General features: G+C 49.2%; 1 protein-coding gene across 3 annotated transcripts in view; it reads right to left on the bottom strand.

Moving 5' to 3' along the window:
* LOC148011792 (putative acyl-activating enzyme 16, chloroplastic) overlaps window positions 1-20,669 on the bottom strand; it is a 253,538-nt gene that overhangs the window by 82,338 nt on the left and 150,531 nt on the right. For all 3 annotated transcript variants that reach the window (XM_087670449.1, XM_087670448.1, XM_087670447.1), the window contains exons 10-12: window positions 12,603-12,761; window positions 12,425-12,478; window positions 12,220-12,300 (exon numbers count right to left, since the gene is read on the bottom strand). In XM_087670449.1, coding sequence (XP_087526575.1) covers window positions 12,220-12,300; window positions 12,425-12,478; window positions 12,603-12,761 — 294 coding nt within the window. The remainder of the gene's footprint in view (window positions 1-12,219; window positions 12,301-12,424; window positions 12,479-12,602; window positions 12,762-20,669) is intronic.

The following is a 20,669-nucleotide window of genomic DNA, read 5'->3' on the forward strand; positions in this document are numbered from 1 at the left end:
ATTCCTGGATTGTTGGAGGAGACTTCAATAACCTGGAGGCTTTGGGAGGACCAGTAGGGCAGAGGGAGAAACTACCAGGGCATGGCCGGGGAGGAGCAGGAGGCATGGGAGGTGTTTCTACTGGTAATAGGAGCACGCAATGCCTGGAGAGACCCTCCCTTCCACAGGAGGGAGAGGTCACTGAACTTCTGTTGGGGGTATAGGCGGTTAGGTGGAGTCTTGCTAGAGCGGTTGGACAGGTTTTATGTGCGAGAGTGGGGTGGCTCTCGGGGAGGCCAGACTGGGCTGTTGGCGGGCACCACGTTGTTCGATCATTGCTCGGTTCTCCTGATACTAGATCCCCCAGCATCTGCCCTAGACTCATGATCTTGTCGGATCCCTAACTCAATCTACAGGAGGGAGGAGGTGATAAGACAGATAGAGCAAATTTGGACCAGAGAGTGGGGCAGGAGGGGCCAGATCGTAGAGGATGTAGCACAGGCCGCGGAGTCGAGTAGGATTTGCCAAGAGGCAGCCATACAGGCTAGGCAGCAGAGCTAGGAGGAGGAGAGAGCACTCCGGCGGGACCTTGCAGCCACGTAGAGATTATTACAGGTGACACCAGGGGATCCCACTCTCCACGCACAGGAGGTGGGTGCACGAGCAGCCATTGCTGGCCTAGAGGACAGGCCCTCTTTGAGTTCTCTTTCCACACCTCAGCAGCTTTCTAGGGGCGGAAGGGGGACACGATGTGCAGGGAGTTTTTTCAGGTGCACCAGCCTTGCACCTCTGGAGATCAGATACGCAACCTCCGAGATCAGTATGGGAGGACCCGTTCTAGCCCAGACGAGGTGATGGAGATTGCTACCGATTACTATAGTCGCCTCTTCCAGCAGGAGACAGCCTCAGCTAGAGGACAGCAGGTCTGGGATAATATCCTGTCCCTCGTCACACAGGAGATGAGACGCTCCCTCCTAGCTTCCTTAACAGAGAAGGAACTAGAGGAGGCTTTCCATACACAGGACGGGCAGAAATGCCCGGGACAGGATGGCCTCTCTAACGCTTTCTTCACTACCTTCTAGGAAGTGGTGAAGGACCCCCTATTGTTGGCCTTTCAGGAGATCTTCACCTCAGGATAGATGCCAGGAAGTCTTTCGGCAGGCCTTATCAGTCTTCTCCCCACAGGGGGAGACCGGTTGGAGCTTTCCCAATGGAGACCGATCACCTTAATGCCAGTGGCCTATAAAGCACTGGTGCTACTCTTGGATTTTGAGAAAGCCTATGACAGGGTGAACTACGATTTCCTAGAGGGCACCATGGTAAGGTTGGGTTTCCCCCAGGCTTGGATTTCCGGGGTCTCCGCACTTTACAGATCGGCCACCAGTAGGGTTCTCATAGGAGGGAGACAAGGGGAGGAGTTTCGGCTGGAGAGATCGGTCCGACATGGCTGCCCCTTGGCCCCATACCTATTCCTTCTCTTTGCAGAGGCGATGTCTCACTTCCTCAAGTCACGTGTGAGCGGTTTATGTGGCCTCCGACTTCCAGTAAGAGAGGAGACCGAGCTGTTAGACTCAGAGTATGCAGATGACACTGCGCTCTACATAGAGGACGACGAACTAATGCTGGAGAGAGTGAGGTTGGCTCTTGAGGTGTTCTACACTACAACGGGAGCAAAAATCAATTGGCGAAAGTCAGTTGGTTTCCTCACAGACCCGGACTCTAGCACGGAGTGGGGCGTCCACCTGGGATTTAGATGGGTGAGCAGAGGACAAACCGTCCAGTACCTAGGGTTCCAGGTGGGACTCGACATCACTCCCGCCCAATAGTTTCTTCCAGTCCTCAATTCTATTTGGAGGAAGCCGACCTACTATAGAGCACGGCTCGCCTCTCACTAGCCGGCCGAGCCCTGGTTGTTAACCAGGTCCTCTTAGCGATGGCCTGATACATTGCCTCGTGTTGGTGCTTCTCCTTCTCCTGCGTACTACACCTTCGCCGCCTAGTGCGCAACTTCCTTTGGTCCGGGTCAGACGGCTCCAGGGATTCTAGGGCAAAGGTGGCGTGGGCGACCATTATACGACATCGGTCACAGAGAGGGCTTGGGATTATAGACCCAGAGTATTAGAGTATGGCACTCCTAGGCAAGCTAGTTGTCCACGGCCTCACACCGGGAGGGCAGACTTGGAAGGTCCTATTGCAGGAGGGCCTTCACGACAGTAGACTGAGGCTTGGCGGTGAGTGGAGGCCGCCCCTGAGATGGATCTTCACAACAACCCAGATCACCCCCCCCAGATCACCCTTCCTATGCAGCTTGCTCCACGTGTGGCAGGGCCTCCGTAAGGCCCTTATCCAAAGCCCCCCAGGCTACCAGGAGGAGATAGACCGTCGGTCGGTGATTTGGAACCCCCAAGTGTCAGGGACCGGTAAGGGGCACAGATCGGGGAGCGCCCCCACATCCAGTAGGCTGGTTGGGAGGCTGGCCCGGCTCGTACAATCAAGACATGGCAGAAGGTGTATAGGATGGCGGACGAGGAGGTGCTGAAGCAAGCATCAGGCTGTCAGGGAGAAGTGGAGCTGAGGAGAAGGAAGATAGACGCAGCGATATCTCAGGAGTAGCTTGCTCCCCCAATCCGAGAGCCGATAGAGCCCAAGGAGGCATGGGCTGCCAGGTTTTCACCAGCAGGCATCCCCTTTCAGGTGGCAGGAAGAGTGGGTGGCGCTCCACCTGGGACCTTTTTCACAATGCAGGAGGGGGGGCATCTGGCTCTTGACAGAGGGCAGTAGGATGAGGGGATAGCTGTCCTTTCATGGAAGAGGATCCATGTGGTTGGCCTTAAGGGGAAGATATGGCGGCTGGACCCTTTGGTCTTTTGGCAGGAGCTCAAGGAGTGGCGCCTCTGGATTTGGGAAGAAAGGCCACTTGAGGAGCTGGAGTGGGATCCGGGAGAGTCGCTTTGGCCGGCCACTGTGGTCGCCAAGAAGCCACCAAGGTTCCTGGAGGACACTGCCAGGATCGGCAGACACATACTGATGCAGGAGGACATGGATTGGGCGCTGTCACGTAGCAGGCACTAGTCAGAGCACAGCATCACGGAGCCGTTCCGACAAGCTAGAGACCGAGGAGGGTGTCGTATTTTTTGTGGCTGGTGGCACATGGAGGCTTGGCGGTGGGAAGTTGGCTTGCCCAGATGCAGAAGGAGGGAGTTTGTAAGTGCTGCACACAGCAGTCGATGGAAACCCCAAAGCATATGGTTTCCCCTTTCAACACCCAAAAAGCATTGAGGTGTGGAAAAACAACTCTATCGTCCTTTCCTCTAGGCTCACAAGAGTTGCTAGTGCATGAAACTCTGGAGTGTGAAGGGTATGGTCACCGGATGACTTGCATCACAATCTCTACATGGCTTCCAAATCCCCCCCATAGGGTCCTCTCTTCCTCCCAGCACTATTCTCGAGCTTTGAAGGCCACCTCTTGACAAATCATGCTTGATTCTCCCAACGCCTCCACTAACTCCTTTGCAATCCCTCCACCCTATGCCCAATTCCATATCCTAATCTCTCTTCTCACCTCATTGAGCACCTCCTTATGCTCATAGGTCGAACCTCGGATTCAACATAAGCAAGGTTCACCAGTTGAAGCACGGGCATCAAGGGAGAGGAGAACTAGACCATGATCTAATAAGGTGGTCCTTTCTAGCTGTCCCACCTTACTCCTTGTGTGGAGCCCCAATCCCTACATCACGAGCTCCTACTACAAAGATGAAGGCTTCCCAAGCTGCCTCCTTATTTGCTATGCCCTGCAATGCCTCTTCCCTACTAATCCTCTGCTGTGTCCAAGTCATTGAAGTCACTTGGAATATGTCACATAGGCTGCTGTTTGGATTGGTCAAAGAAGAGGATGATGGAGAAGTCGGTGATATTTTTTTGCAAGTAATATGTGGCTGATTATATTACTCAAAAAGCTGATTACAACAGAGTGCTCATGCTCAACAGACTAGTTGGAGCTGAAGCAAAGCCACCAGTACATCATCTATACAAGCCACTCAAGGCGGTCTAGGGGGGATGGGGGCAAGAAGCCATGGGGGGTGCAGGGGGGGTATATCGTCAAATGGGGCTGCCTGCATGCATCACAAAGAACACACCCTGGCCGCCCCAGGTACGCATGAAGTGACCATGGAGCTCCTGACGAGCCCTGGACTCGCCCTGCACCTAATTCTATCAGCCACGGAGGGAATGGACGATGGAGGTCCAGAGCTCTGCTAAGGTCACATGAGCTGAAAGTCTCTCTCCGCCGAAAGCCACCTGGCATTGCGCCTTCCAAATATGCCATCCAGTAAGACTCCCTATGATCTCCCATACCTCCAAGCGGTCTGCTGTGGACTCCAGTACCTGGCGGATGGGTAAAGCCTCCATACCAACCACTGCGCATGACCCTGCCTCGATCATGAATATCATGTCCTGCATCCCGGCCTCATACAAAAGGTGACCACCGTAGCTGACTGCCTGCCAACAAAAAGCTCCCCAAGAGATACACCCAAGGCTGGGTGCTATACGTCGAAGGATATGGCATGCTCCTATCCACACGAGCTGCGCCTCCTCACAAGACCAAAGGCAGTGCTTTGGGGTTTCCAAAGGCTGCTGTGTGAAGTGCTTACAACCTCCCTCTTGCATCTGGACAAGCCAGCTTCCCACCGCCAAGCCTCCATGTGCCACAAGCCATAAAAAATACAGCATCCTCCTCGGCCTCCAGCAATCTAACAGGCAGCGCCAGAAGGTCCGTCGGAAGGGCTCCGTGATGCTGTGCTTCGCCCAATGCCTGCTACGTAACGGCGCCCACTCCATATCCTCCTGCATCAGTACATGTCTGCCACTCCGGAGGTATTGCTGCATCTATCTCTCTTCTCCTTAACTCCACTCCTCTCGGGCAATCTGATACTCGCTGCAGCACCTTCTCGTCCGCCATCCTGTACACCTCTTGCCATGTCCTGATGGAACAAGCTGAGCGGGCCTCCCACCCAGCCCACTGGATGTGGGGGCGCTCACCTATCCGTGCCCCTTTCCGATCTTTGACCTGGAGGTTCCAGATCACCGGCTGACGATCTATTTCCTCCTAGCAACTTGGGGGGCTCTAGATTAGGGCCTTACGGAGGCCCTTCCACACGTAGAGTAGGCTGCGAAGAAAAGGTGATCTGGGGGGGGGTGATCTGGGATAACGTGAAGATCCATCTTAGGAACAGCCTCCACTCACCGCCAAGCCTCGGTTTACAATCATGAAGGCCCTCCTGCAATAAGACCTTCTGGGTCTGCCTGCCTGGTATGAGACCGCAGACAACTAGCTTGCCCAAGAGGGCCATACTCAAATACTCTAGGTCTATGATCCCAAGCCCTCCCTCTGATCGATGTCGTATGATGGTCGCCCACGCCACCTTGGCCCTGGAGTCCCTGGAGCCATCAGACCCGAACCAAAGGAAATTCCGCACTAGGCGGCGAAGCTACCCTACGCACGATGAGGAGAAGCACCAACACGAGGCGATGTACCAGGCCGTCGCTAGGAGGACCTGGTTAACCACCAAGGCTTGACCGGCTAGTGAGAGGCGAACCGTGCTTCAGTTGGTCAGTTTTCTCCAAATAGAATCAAGGACAGGAAGAAACTGCTGGGCAGGAGTGATGTCGAGTCCCACTTGGAACCCCAGGTATCAGACGGTCCCTCTGCTCACCCATCTGAATCCCAAGTGGACGCCCCACTTCGTGCTGGAGTCTGGGTCTGTGAGAAAACCAACCGACTTTTGCCAATTGATTTTCGCTCCCGCTGCAAAGCAGAACATGTCAAGAGCCAATCTCACTCTTTCCAGCATCAACTCATCATCCTCTATATAGAGGCATGTGTCATCTGTGTACTCTGAGTCTAACAACTTAGTCTCCTCTCTCACTGGAAGTCGGAGGCTACGTAATCCGCTCATACATGACCTAAGGAAGTAAGACATCACCTCTGTGAAGAGTAGGAACAAGTATGGGGCCAGGGGGCAACCCTGTCGAAACGATCTCTCCAGCTGAAACTCCTCCCCTTGCCTTCCGCCTATCTTGGACAAAAGCTTGCCTTCCGTCTAGGATGCTCCTATCTTGGACAAAAGCTTGTCTGTGTGTCATGAATGATATCTGGAAGCACCGGGCGTAGTCGCCTACCAATCATCTTTGCACTGCCTTATAGGCCACTGACAATAAGGTGATCGGTCTCCACTGGGATAGCTCCAACTGGTCTCCCCCTTTGGGGAGAAAACTGATAAGGCCTACCGAGAGACTCCCTGGCATCTATCTTGAGGTGAAGATCTCCTGGAAAGCCCTCAATAGGGGATCCTTCACCACTTCCCAGTAGGTAGTGAAGAAGGCCTTAGAGAGGCCGTCCTCCCCCGGGCCTTTCTGCCCATCCTGTGTAAGAAAAGCCTCCTCTAGTTCCTTCTCTGTGAAGGGGGCTAGGAGGGAGTATCCCATCTCCTCTGTGACGAGGGACGGGATGTGATCCCGTCCCAGTTGTCTGCATCTCTGTCCTCTAGCTGAAGCTGTCTCCTGCTAGAAAAGGCGCGGGTAGTAGTCGGCTGCGTATCTGCTCTCCCACGGTGCAGGGCTAGTGCACCTAGAAGAATTCCCTGCACATCGTATCCCCCTTCCACACCCAAAAGGCAGCTAAGGTGCGGAAAGAGAACTCCGATCGCCTGTCCTCTAGGCCAGCAATGGCGCGTGGAGGGTGGGATCCCCTGGTGCCTCCTGCAATAATCTCTGCATGGCTGCAAGGTGCCACCGGAGTGCTCTCTCCTCCTCCCAGCACTGCTGCCTGGCCTTTATGGTTGCCTCTTGGTAGATTCCGCTTGACTCGACTAGGACCTCCACAACCTCCTCTGCTATCCCGTCCCTCCTGTCCAACTCTCTCGTCCAAATCTGCTCTATCTGTCTCGTCACCTCGTCCCTCCTATAGATCGAGTCAGGGATCTGACAGGATCATGTGTCTAGGGCGGATGATGGGGGGTTAAGTATTAGGAGAACCGGGCAATGATCGGATAACGTGGTGCCTGCCAACTGCTCAATCTAGCCTCCACGAAAGCCTCCCCACTCTCCCACATAAAACCTGTCCAACCGCTCCAGCAGGACTCCACCTAGCCGCCTGTATCCCTAGGAGAAGTCCAACAACCTCTCCCTCCTGTGGAAGGCAAGGTCTTTCCAGGCATCACGTGCTCCGATTGCATGCAAAAAGACCTCCCATGCCTCCTGCTCTTCCCCAGCCATGCCCTAGTAGTTTCTCTCTCTGCCCTGCTGGTCCTCCAAGGCCTCCAAGTTGTTGAAATCTCCTCCAACAATCCAGGAGTCCAGCTGCGATCTCCACCCAGAACCTGCTGCGTGCCCTAACCTTCGTAGGGGCGTAGACATTGAGGACTCCAATACACGAGTCCCCAATATCCAATACGATCCATAGAACCCTTTCTACCACTATCCTCCCGTGGTCTCGTACACAGGTGGTGAGATTCGGGCCAATAGAGGTGCATACGCCTCCACTCCTACTGTGGGCACCTATGGCGTGCTCCCAGTAAGTGTGCGAACTGCCCGGAAGTACCTTCCCAACCCGCTGAGCCTAGGTGTGGGTGAGCTTGTGCTCCTGCAGAAGCAAGATGTTGATCCGTCCGGCAAGGGCAGGCTGCAACTCCTGCCGAACAATCAACTTCCTTGAACCACGTGCCCCATTGTAGTGGAGACCATTCACATTCCAGGATGCAAGATGTAAGCTCATGGGGAAACATGTGACTGACCAAACAAGCATCTTTTCGGTGTGGATGCTGCTAATGAGGAGGAGAGACTCTGAGGCATGCAAGTGCGCTTTGCCGCCGGTTTGGATGGTGAACTCCAGTCCCCCATGGTGGCCCTCGACTGGACCATAGGGGTGATAGATGCTCCAGGTGGTACTATCAATGCATCTATCAGCCATGCTGAGAATCACGACTCTGTACACTAGTAGAAACGGGCTGCCTATGCCAAGGGCCACTCGATCACGTCCCTTGGAACTCTCCACTGTGGAGGGGCTCGAAAGATAATGCTCAAGTGTGGGACCTCGGCACCAGCCCACCAGTTGATGTTCATCATGCAACCTGGCCACTCTTGTGCAAACAGTAATAATCCTTCCTCTCCCATCCACTAGGAGATGTGATCCGCCACCTAACTCTTCAACTCCTCAATCTGTGTAGTCGTCCACTCCCCTGAGTGAGAGGACTGGAGAAAAAAGGCGTAGTTTGGTCCATCAGGTGGTGCTAGTAGATGGACCTTGCCCCCCCTTGACTTACGAACCACGAAAATCCCCACCTCTAGAGGTAGTGGGAACTCTCCGTGCTTGGCAACTCACATGTAGGACCATGGATCACTGCGGAAGAACTCTTGTGGCATCAGTTGTGCCTATCTCGGGAAAGTGTAGCGGGTGGCAAGGGCGGATAAGCTGGTGGCTGTGTGGGAGGGGAAAGACTGCTGGTGTGTGGAGGAGGTAGGTATGTGTGGCTCATCACCTCCTGTGGGAAGAGGGGGGTTGGGTCTGGGAGGGCTCACCTGACCTGGGTGGGGATCAGGGGGGGTGCTCGGTAGGGGAAGTGGTGGGGGGGAGAAGGATCGAGGGATGGATGTAGCTGCATGGCGGGTGTGTGGGGGGGGAAGGGGTAGGGTCGGTGAGGGGCCTGTGGAAACTCAGGCGAGACAGACTGTGGCGCGGGTGGAGAGTGTGGGGAGCTACGGTCCTATCAAGTGGGACAGACAGGGGGGGGGGGGGGGCTGTGGAGTGCTCTGCCAAGAAGGGGTCACTCGTCCGCCAACACCCTGCTGAGGAGGCTCGATCTAAGGAATTGGCTGCACCCCCCCTTGCCGTCTCCCTCTCTATTGTCTCTGGACCCATGTGAAGCCGTCAGCGTCCACCTATGGACCTGTGGACGGAGCCGCCTTGGCTTCGAAACATGTACAGACTGCTGCCTAATGCCCAAAATTGTGGCAGCGCAGGCATTGTCCTAGTTGCCCAGTCACAATTACTTGCTGCCTAAAGAAGTGCCCGTCTGCCTCAATCTCTAGGAACTATGGGATATTCTTGACCTCTTTCACTGCCACTTGTACCTTTGGGACTCCTGCTGCTATCACTGCATCCGCAAAAGATGCGGGAAGGATAGTGCCGAAGAGCCATCCAAAGTCTTCCACCAATTGGCGATACTCAATCACCAGGCTGGGGAAAAGAAGGGTGACCAGGTGCCGAAGAAACCTGTTGTGGAGTGCAAACGCCTCCACAATAAAGCCACTGTACCAAGGGACCATGTATATGACCCCCTTTGTGGACACATATGGTGAGCTGGCGAGTAACTCGCGAGTTGCATCTGCCGAGCTAAGCCAGACCATGAAGGTCCCTTGGCCCAATAGGACCGCCTCCACAATCTGCGCTATGCTGATGCGCAGCGTGGAGTGAAGCCAATCCCGAAGTTGGGCCCTGGCTAGGGAATGTCCTACTACCTGACCATAAATCATTGTTTCCATTAGCTCCAACTCCTTAGCTCGGACAGCTAAGAGCTGCTCCTCAGAGAGGACTACACGCAAGGTGTTTGACTGGGGGGCACTCGCTGAGTGCGCCGGCTTCTGACCATAGGTTTCCATTGCGTGTCCCTTCTGGGAGAATCTACCTATCACGCTGTTGTGCTACTACAGAGGGAGGGTGCAACTGGGGTGGGGGGGGGGGGGGGGGTGTAAAGGGGGGGCGCAAGGCGGCACGGAGAAGCCAGGCGGTGGCGATGGGTTCCTGGCGATGGCAAGGGGGATGGGGCGCAGGCGATGGCAGTGGCCCTAGCGATGGGGGTGGCCCATGCGATGGCGCTGAATCCGCAAATCATGACAAACAGACGGGGCGAGGGGGTGTAGCACGCAACGTGACGGGGTTGAGCTTACATGGGAAGATCTGTTATGAAAGCCATGAACAAAGAAGACCAGGGTCGCATTGAAGTTGGTGATATGCAATGACATGTGGTCACCAGCTTAGGGGTCACGCCCAAGTCCCCTACGGTGGTCTATGGGTGTAGCATGGTGACATGTTCGCTCAATAAGCTGCTAAGAGCACCTCCAATAGCCAAGCTACCAAATGAGATGCCTCATAATATAGGGTAACCTAGCTTAGTGGCCACTTGATCACATCCATAGGAAGGCTCCCATGCGGCATGGAAACTCTGCACCAATCCTGCTAGTAAATGTTCATCTTGCATCTTGACCACTTCTCCAAAAGTAACTCCAGCCCTAACTCTTCAAGCAACTATGAGACATGCTCAAACACTTGGTCTTGCAGGACCTCCTCCACTTGAGACTCCATCCATCCACAAGAATGGGAAGCTAGAAGGAAGCAGTAGTTCGGACCATTGGGAGGGGCCAACAAGCGAGCCCTGCCACTTAGAGACTTGTGTATTCCCAATATCCCCACCTATGGAGGTAATGTGGACTCCCTTTTAACTTGCAACCCTCATGTATGTCCACGAGCTGAAAGGATAGAGCTCCCGTGAGACCAAATTTGGGCATATCATGGAAAGGTAGGCCTAACTACCTGAGCAACAGTGGCAGTACAAGAGTGGGGTGGGCAGCTTGACTGCTATCGAGGGAAGGATGAGTGTGTGGGGCTTGTCACTACCTTTGGGTGGAGATTGAGGGTTTGGGGGGTGGGGGTGGGGGTGGGTGGTGGTGGTTTTGGAAGGGGGCGCTCTGAGATGGTTGGTTTTGGAACATATCCTCCATCTGTGTATTCACTCAATGCATAGCCTTAGCCCTAAAGGGTGTGGACTCAAAGGCCTAGTGCCCAAAGTCACGGCAATGAAATCACTGCTCAAGCTGTCTTGCTACTATGATCTGCTGCTAATACCTTACTGCCTTAATCTCTAGAAAGATTGGGGATTCTCTTTGTGTCCACCACTGCCACGCATACCTTCAATACTCCTGCACCCGTCACTACATCAGCAAACAAAAAGATGTCCTGAGGGACGGGGGGTGGGGGGTGAGGTGGGGGGACGGGGGGTCGGGGGTTGGGGGGGGGGACAATTCTGAACAGTTGCCTGAAATCCTTTACTAGTTGGCGGTACTCAACTGCAAGAGCAGCAAAGAGGGTAACGGGATTTCTAGAAAAGTGGTGATGATATGCAAAGTTCAAGACCATAAATTCAGTCTGCCACTAAACCATATAAATGACACCCTGATGGATACGATTGGCGAGCTGTTGATGAGCTCTTGCACTGCATTCACTGAGGTGAGTCAAACCATAAAGATGCCTTGCCCCATCAGCACCATCTTTACTAACTATGAGGTGCTGATGCAAATGATGAAATGAAGCAAGTCTCAAAGTTGTGCTTTGTAGGAGGAGTGACCCACAACCTTGTGGTCTCCTCCAATTCCTTCTTGGTGGGCGGACTAACTGAAGCTGTTTCTCACTGGAGTGCTCCAGTGTCGGACCAGAGGTTTCCATTGCATGCATTCATCTGAGGACTATAAGCCAGCTGAAAGAATGTTGTTGCAAAGGGAAAGAGTAGCTGGTGATGTGCCTGCAGTATAGGAGATGGAAACAGGGGGATCAAAAGGGGGAAGTGAGGTAGTGGCAGCTGGGGTCGGAGGATACATGTGAAGGAGTGGCAGTTTGAGGGGCACGATGGGGCTGGAGAGTTGCAGAGGCAGTTGCCTGTTGTACGAGGCACGCAGGCTGTGAACTGGCAGGGGCAAGAGTATGCCAGGGCAGCGGACTATGACTGGGTGGCAGGCTATTGCAAGGCAACAAGCAGGATGGGCAGCAAGGAGGAGCAGGTAGCAAGCAGGGCTGGGCGACAAGCCAGAGCATGTGGCAAGCAGTGTTGGGCAGCGATTCTGCAAGTGTTAGGCAGCAGTAGCAGTCCACAACCAGGGGGATCGGGGTGTGCAGGCTTGTGTCAGTCAATATGCCTAGGCTATAGGTACCGTGACACTACAGCTAGGTTTTCTATTATCATCATTTTGATTTAGAATTATTTTTCTGTATTGTTTATTTCCATACACTTGTATCATTCTACAGTCAATTGTAACTAATGGTCTCATAGGTTAATTCATTACCAATGTATGTTATTGCATTATGTAATTGACAAGTTATGAAAAAGCCTAGTAAACATGGGATTGCATATAGAGGTTGATGGTAACCCATACTTGTAATATTTATATAGATTCTTCCTGGGATGGACAACATACATTATTTTCTGCATTTCGTGAAGCAATAACAGGTGAACTTTCTGTTAAGCCATAACCATTCAGCAAAGTCATGCCAATAGCCTGTGACAAAGAAACCTAAGGAGTTTAGCACCATTGAGCTCAGAATCATTAAATAAGGTATATTCAAAGAATGTTTCAACCTGCTTCTCAGAAAGAGACCTTGGATGAGGAGTCAATAAATCACCTCAAAAAACTTGTCTACATGTGATGGTAGGCTTCCACCCCCACTTATCCCAGCCTGCAACGAAAAGTGAGAGCTGTCATGCAACACACAGATATGTCTCTACTGAAGAGAAAATGAACATGGAAAGAAGACGAGCACCAGCAACAAAATGCATGAATTTCAGTCATGTATTATCAACCTTTTTGATTCCTATAACTGAGAGTATCTTTCTATAGACAAGCAACTGCGCCAATCTGTGAAGAGGAAGCAGTATCAGTGAACCGATTCCTGCACAAAGCCACACCACAGCTGCCCGAGATGGTTCCATTGAATGTGTTGAGTAGTCCAACTCTTTCCCCTGAAATTGTCATGTGTTTTGTCACAAACCAGAGCCTTAATACAAATACTTATCTGTAAAACACGCAAGTGGGTGAAAGTACTTGCAAATTAGACTACCAACTCACAATATAAGTGAGGTCCATAGATTGTAGCATAATGGTATTGGAAAACATGATAAGAGGGCCTCAAAAAAGGGTGTGCACTTTTTCACCCAAACAAATACAAATCTATTGATGAAAACCTTATAAATCTCCCCAAGGAGAAGTTATAAAAAGCCATGTATATGATAAAATACTACTCAACTATAAGAGAGAGAAATCTAATACAAGGGGTGAGTAAACAGCCAATCAAACACTCTGTAACGTAAAAACCATGTGAGACTCCAAATGGAAGAAGGTGCAAATTTTCCAAGGATAAAGAAATGAGTCTCTCCAACTCTTCATACACTCTTGCATCTCTTGAAGAGTGAATAATCTTTGTTCAAATCCTAGAGAGTCTCTGCAAGATGTAGGCCTGCACATCTATGGCATGACTACATCTCGCAACCCAATTTAACTAGGAAATAATACTGCCAATCAACTACGATTTGTGACAATGTCCCTTACTCCATTCCATGTGGGCGACGTCTTGAGTGCGAGTGGAAATCAAAATCAGGTGCTGAAATGGGTGTGCAATTACTGGAGTAAGCAATGATTCTTTAGTAACTCTAATAGACCTTCACTAAAAATGCAATCGACAGACAAATACCATTCTAAAAGCTTTGCATGACATGCAAGAGAATTTTTTTTCCCTTGTAAAAATGCTGCTAATTATATTACTCAGACACATAATGTTATAAGGGAGAACATGTGCTCAATGGTTTAGCTAGAGCTGACTCAAGGTCACAAAACAATCAAATAGACAGGCTTCTCAAGGCAGTTTGGGGGTACGGGGGCAAGAAGCCATGGAGGAAAATACCCCCACCAGGGGCTGCAAGCCTGCATCATGGAAAACAGGTCATGGCCACTCCAAGTGAGCAAGAAGTGGTGATGAGATGAGCCAGGGAATCACCCTACACCTAGTCCTAGCAGTTGTGGACAGAATGGATGATAGATGTCAGTGCTCTGCCAGAGTCAGTGTACACAGAAACGCGACCATTACCAGAAATCAGCTAGCAATGTGCCTTCAAAATGTCACCTTGTAAGGCTCCTGATGATCTCCCACAACTCTGAGCACTCCGCTGAGGGCTCTAGCACCTGATGGATAGCCAAAGCATCCAAGCTGACCACAGTACCTACCTTGATGATGAAGATCATGTCATGCATCTCAACCTGAACACCAACTGCTGGTCCTGGCTCACACTGCCTACCAGCAAATGGCCCCTAGGATTTGCAGCCCAGGCTAGGTGCCACATGACGAAATGTACTAGAGAACCACAAGAGGTAGCGTATATTATCAAAATCCACTAGCATAACATACTAGGTCAAATTCCTTGATGTGTACCATAGGGTCCTCTTCAGGAAGACCATGAAATATCACGAGAAGAGGACACTTGGACCTGATCTTTGGGATCAGCACGTAGTCAACTAAGTCCTCATAAATTACTTCATTTGTAGTGGTCTGTACATTGGTACGGGGATCGTTCTATTCATCCATCGTAACTATATGTGGATCAACCCCTTCCTCTTTTTGAAGCCCTTCAACACCAGAAGTACCATGAACCACTACTCTTGAACAATCATTGAATTCATGTGAACAATCTCTAATCATGAAGCAACCAGATCACAGATAACAACCCCTGCTGATGTCATAGAAGCCAAGTAGTGCAACAATAAGCCACTAATGGAACCAATATGACCATGAATTCTGGAGACAAAGTCAAAGATAAAAGCGTTTCTAGTATGCCACATGTGCCAAATCCCCATCTAACACAACCAAAAACAAAGAGAATATTGTGGCTTCAAGTGTCAATTTGGGGTAGGCTTCCCATTACCCATGCTCAATTAGTAGTATTTCTTTTCAAAGTCACTAACATCCAAGATCTGGAAATAAAATTCGACCGCTATCCAGCAATTGGGCAGAAAACAAAAAGACAAGACGTAGTTTCCACATAAATAGTGCAAAAGACACAATGGCCATTGACATAGTGGCATGTGCAAGATGCAACGGGCCAAAGGAGACACAGAGATTGCCCTAAAGCCTGAAAGGTTTTTTTTTTTTGCAAGTAAAATGTGGCTAATTATATTACTCAGAAGACTGATTACAATGAAGTGCACATACTCAATTGACTAGCTGGAGCTGATGCAAATCACAAATCCATCACAAGCCTCTCAAGGCGGTCTGGGGGGGATGGGGGCAAGAACCCATGGAGAAGGGGTGTATCGCCATCTAGGGCTGCCCGCCTGCATTAGAGCCCGCGAGGTTAGAAGAGCCCTCACAATGATATTCCATAGCATACAGAGACCATGGTGGCAACCTAGAGGGCTGTAGCCTAAGTCACAGATAGAGGCCCAACATGCGGTTATGAGGAGATTTAGGGGAGTTTTTATTTTATCATCATTGGACAACATCTGAGCATGATCCCCACTCTAGATTACTACCAAGTGCAGTGAGCCCAAGGACACTGTCACAGATCAGAGCTGATTGCTAGCCTCATAGCCTAGTGCATCTAGACCACAAGTTGCAGCCATGTTACTGATCTTCAGGATGTATCCACAGCCTAGAGACTCAAGGAAGGATTTTGATTGAGATCATCCACTCTCTCCAAGTGATATGGGAGCGAATGCAAGGCAAATCTGAGAGGATGGGAAAGAAAAGAGAGGTCTTCTTGCAGATATGGGACTCATGCACTTTCTTTCATACTGTCCCTCGGATAGTTTGGCGTTATAGCCCACCTGATTGGTTATTCACACAACCATTGTATTTGTGATGTACTTAGCTACTCTTTACAGATTTTTTGTACTTTGCATTTTACCTCAAGTTTCTCTCTGATGTGTTCTTAATAGATTCCTCTTTTCTTCGGGGGAGAAGACAAAATGGCCATTAGCAAACTCGAGTTGCTGCACCATATCACCAGTAGGAAGCTTTCCAATCAGAACTCTCTAGACAAAACCTTGTCCTAGTATAGGATCTTTGACTTGCAGAACTATAGTAGTCTATCCCACTATATTGTACAACCATCTACACATGACCACACTCTCTTAACCTTTTTTGTGACCCATCTTCCATTGTTTATCATGTTATGACAGACTGCATTTGCTGAAAGCTGCTGAAAACCCTTAGAATGGGTGAAAATCCCATTTCACCAAATACAAAGTTTTCAAAATTAAAAAAGAGGAACATTCTGCCCAATTTTCTCCTCCAACATAGACCATACGAACCTGTGATTTCAGGGGTATGTGGAAGTAGTGTCGTGGACAATGAAAGTAAAAGAGTCTTGACTGGTGAAACTAGCAAAATCTCTTATCAAATTTAGACCTAAACCATGCCATTCTATTGGGTTTTTTCTAGAGATGATTTAACTGGCCAATGCAACAATCTAAAGTCAAGACTCAACGAATATTTCAGCTCATAAAGAATTGGAATTCTGTGCAATGAGTAAAAGACAGCAGATCTTTCCAAGAAGAAATCAAACATGATAATAATAGTGAGTTAGGGCATTTACTTTTTAGCAGAATTTAAGCAATTCCACCAACAGGCCTAAATATTTGTATTGATTTGGGATATCTCTCCCTCCATAAAAGCTTTCACATTATCCACTCAGAGGTCCTGCTCCAAACACCACCAATAAGAGAGCTAATCCAAGAGCAATCGTGTGTTTCTTGACACATGAAAAAGAAGCCTCAGTTAGAAACTTTCTAGCGACATGTTCCTAAGACACAATCTGACCCAACTGATTTCCCCGTTCCTTCCACAAAATTATTGGCACCAATTCATCCAAAGATTCTGGAGTCCAATGTAACAATGGTAGGGAGAACAAACTCATATTAATTATATAACAATGCTAGGAAGGAGGAAATCATACTAATCATAAAAGACCGACAATGGTATGAAGAGGAAATCATACTGATCATAGAAGACACTGACATACAGGAATGATGAGCTAGAAAACCCCTCATTAAGCCACCACTGTTGCCAACAGCTAATCCCACCTTCCTGATACTGCCACTTCCTTTGCTACCACCTGATAGCTCTTCTATGTGTGCCTCACCCTAGCTTCGGCCTTGGATTTTGCATCACCTACCACCCTCTCTTTTCCTGCTGCTGCCTTTCATACTTGTTGCCCCCTGTCTATTACTGCCGCTACCCCTATCTTTGCCTACTCTGGTCACCTACCTGCATTGCCTATACTTGCTGTTGGCACACTGTCTGACTCAACAGTCCTCCAACTCCTGTCCACATTGCCATCCTCTATCACTCTCTTTCCTGATCCAACCCTCCACCCTTCACTGAATAACAGTTGCTTTCCCTCTTCACAACAGCATTCCCCCCTTTCATTGGCCAGCAGTTTGCTCAAGCGGTCTTCAAAAAATGCATGCAATGGAGACCTCTGATCCAATACCAGTACATCCTAGGGCTGCTCCACAATAATAGGCATTGGGAGTAAATTCTCTTCAAAGTACGGTTTCAAACAATCCTTGCCACTATCATGAGGACATGTATTTTTGAAACCTCACATAACATGTGGATTAATTTCTAATCACATGATTAAGTAAATGTTGCACACGTGAGGTGTGACTAGGGTTAGAGTAAATTTACAAGCTTGGGACCCGAAGAAATCATGGGATGTCAAAGGCAAAAGTCGATATAAGTTATGCCGCACAGGTACTTGGTGGTATCTAGTGCCAATTGTTGGCCTAGGTCATCCATTTGGCCATAAGTGTCAGTTGGTGACACTAGAGAAATAGTGTTTAATGGTACCTAACGCCAATTTGATGGTCAAAGATGGCGCAGAGACACTCATGAATGGAAGTTGCCTAGCTAATTTAATTATTGGCCAGTCATATTATTTTTCAAGGCACCGAAATAATATTAGATTAGTTTTCAGTATTTAAAGACTGAAAATTAATATTTAATTATGAAAAATGCTGGAAACAACATTTGGGAAGGCTGCCACTTGTCAAAAATACCTATGCAAGATTGAAAAAAGTCTTTAGAGGCTAGAGAGAAGCATCTTTATAAATTCAGTCTGCAAGAGAGAGAGAGAAGAGGCTACTGGTCTGATTTGCAGCCATTGGAGGACCTTTTGAGGCAGCCAAGGGCAAAAGAAGACCAATCAACAGTAGAAGAGAGCATCTACAAGCTGTTGAGATAGGGCAACAGTAATAAATGACTGATTTTCTTCAGTTCTTTGCATCTACATGCTATTGTGGCAGGGCAGCAGCTGCACTTGACTGATTTTAAATCATTCTTCGTAACAAAACTCTGAATTTTCTCTCTCTATAGCTTTCCCTCTAATCTCCCAGCCATTTCACAGCCTTGCTCCGAAGATCTCAGCATTTGGACCCTTGGAGGCTGAGAAATTGCAAATTTCTTTGCTGTAAATCCTAATTTACAACAGAAACCAGGGTTTAGTAGCAGCCTTGGAAAGCATGCCAGAAATTGGAAGCTCCAAGACTTAGATTCAACAAGGCTCAACGTGAATTTCAGCTGAATTCAGGTGGAGGACTAGCTAGCCATTGAATTTGGAGCATTTTCCATCTCCATTAAAGCGGGTGAAGGCCAATTGAGTGCCCGAATCAAGGGGCAAAGTAGATTGAAGACTTGCGCGTCACTTTGGACAGTAAGGGGAGTTGAAATACCGAAAGGGATTGGAAGAATCCCATTGTAAATCAACTTTTTCTTCAATAAAGCTAAAGAAATACTTGAAGGGGCACCAATTTTGGGACCAATCGGGTGTGCATTGTCCAAGACCAGTAGGTAAATTTGTATTTTCAGATTTGCATTTATTGTTTGCTACTATAATTAAGTTGTAATCAGGGATTTACCACCCTATCGGAGGAGGAAGACTGTTTTCAACTACAAAGAGTCTATGCTGTGTATACATCATGAGGGTAAATGTACCAATCTATGATATTGGCAATCAGCTCCCACCTATGACAACATCCCTGAGTCCACTCTGCTTGTGAGTAATCTGGAGTGGAAATCCTACTCAAATGTTTTGGAATGATAAGCAAAGAAAGAGAAGACCGTGGTCTTCAACCAGCTCATGGGTTACTCTCCATCCAGAGAATAGCTAAAAAATTGGCCTCGCTTCACCTTTCATATGGGCACCTAGCCCATAGTAGAGGTGGTATTGATGGCCCAAGGCATATTCACAATCCGCCTTACCTCAGTAGAGGTTTCATGTGAGTTTGTCAACAGCTCTTTGGTTGCCTTTGCTAAGGGGATTCTATACATTGTTCCACGGTACAACATCTTTACAATCTCTTCCTTTGGGTCTATCCATAGATTCCCTAGATATCCTATCACGATCCACTTCCCAATTCTTGTTGTACAAGCCAATCCGTGGAGGACTTTGGGCGATTCTTTGGCATTCTACTCCTTGCTTCATCTGCCGATATGGTGATGGGAGCAAGAATGCTAACATGTGCGGCAGTTGCAAATGTTTAAAGAAATATCCAATTCTTCAAATTGAGCCTAGAGAATTTCTTATCTCCCCTACTTTGGCATACCCTCCCCCTAGACTTCTACCTCGTGAAGTGGTGATCCCAGAGCTCATCTTGTCTCGGGTACCTAACATCCAACAAGGTGAGGAGGGTGACGAGACACAAGAGAGCAAGCAGGAGGCATAGGACTGACATATACTCTAAGGACTTCCCCCTACTCCACCCTATAGCAAAGATAGCAAAGACGGCACATGAGAGGGTGTATGCTAGGAGACACTAGAGATAGGCATGGGCAACAAAGCCACGCCGATCTAAGAGGCTAAGACATACTCCATGAGGATATGCTCATGGAACGTATAAGGCTTCGGAGGAGAACACTTCAAGCAACAATTAATTTTCTGAAGTTGTAGGAGCACCACCTCGAGGTAGAGAGGATATCCCATTGCTCTAGGTAGCTATTCCTAGGACATAGTTACACTTATTGGGCAATAGCTATGGGAGATGCAGAAAAACAGGCTAGAGTTTGCATATGTGTTGGGGAGTAGTGGATCTAGTTTGTACATGATTGGGGTATTGCGATTCCATGGAGAGCTATGCAGGTCTTAGTGAGAGTGGAGGAGCCACTTATGGTCTGTTGGTCATTTATGCCTCGAATGGCCAACGAGATAAGAGACAATTTTGGACTAAGTCAGTTCCTAACATAGGTGGATCATTGGATAGTAGGGGGTGTGACTTTAATATGGTGAAGGCTCTTAAGGACACAAGAGGAAGATATAGGGAAACTATTAGAGGATGAAAACACGTTGCCTAAGAGGAGTCTCACAGGCTAGGACCCATGGTTCACAATAGAGTTTGGTAGGTCTAGAGGATCGCTCCAATTCTCCAAGAGAGATAGGGTAGCGGGAGCTATGACTTTCTCTAGGATTGACCAATTTTATGTGGGTGATTGAGCCTACAGTAGGGGCAACCTAAAGGCCTCATACATGGCACAACCCTCTCAGACCACTCATCTATTCATCTACTTCTCTTTGAGAAAGCCAAAGGATCCCACTCTGGTGTCAAGATTCCAGAGCTCTATTGAACGAGCAGCTAGCGACTTGGATGAAAGCCTATAGGAGATTAGTTCCTTCTTCAAAGGGGAGGCCACAAGGAGGAGAGGGCATTTTAGAGGAGAGATCAACCAGAGCTTTATTGGCTGCCTTACAAAGGGGAGAGGAGAAACGGACAGACTGTAGATGGACAGCTGAGAGGATGCACATCACCAGAGCAGAGATCAATGCTATGAAGGAAGCCAGATCAGAGTACAAGAATCATGCAAGAGCTTCATTCTAGACACAATC

This window comes from Lygodium microphyllum, chromosome 28 (assembly GCF_053477565.2).
Source record: "Lygodium microphyllum isolate KBCC chromosome 28, Lygodium_microphyllum_v1.1.10, whole genome shotgun sequence".
NCBI lineage: Eukaryota > Viridiplantae > Streptophyta > Polypodiopsida > Schizaeales > Lygodiaceae > Lygodium > Lygodium microphyllum.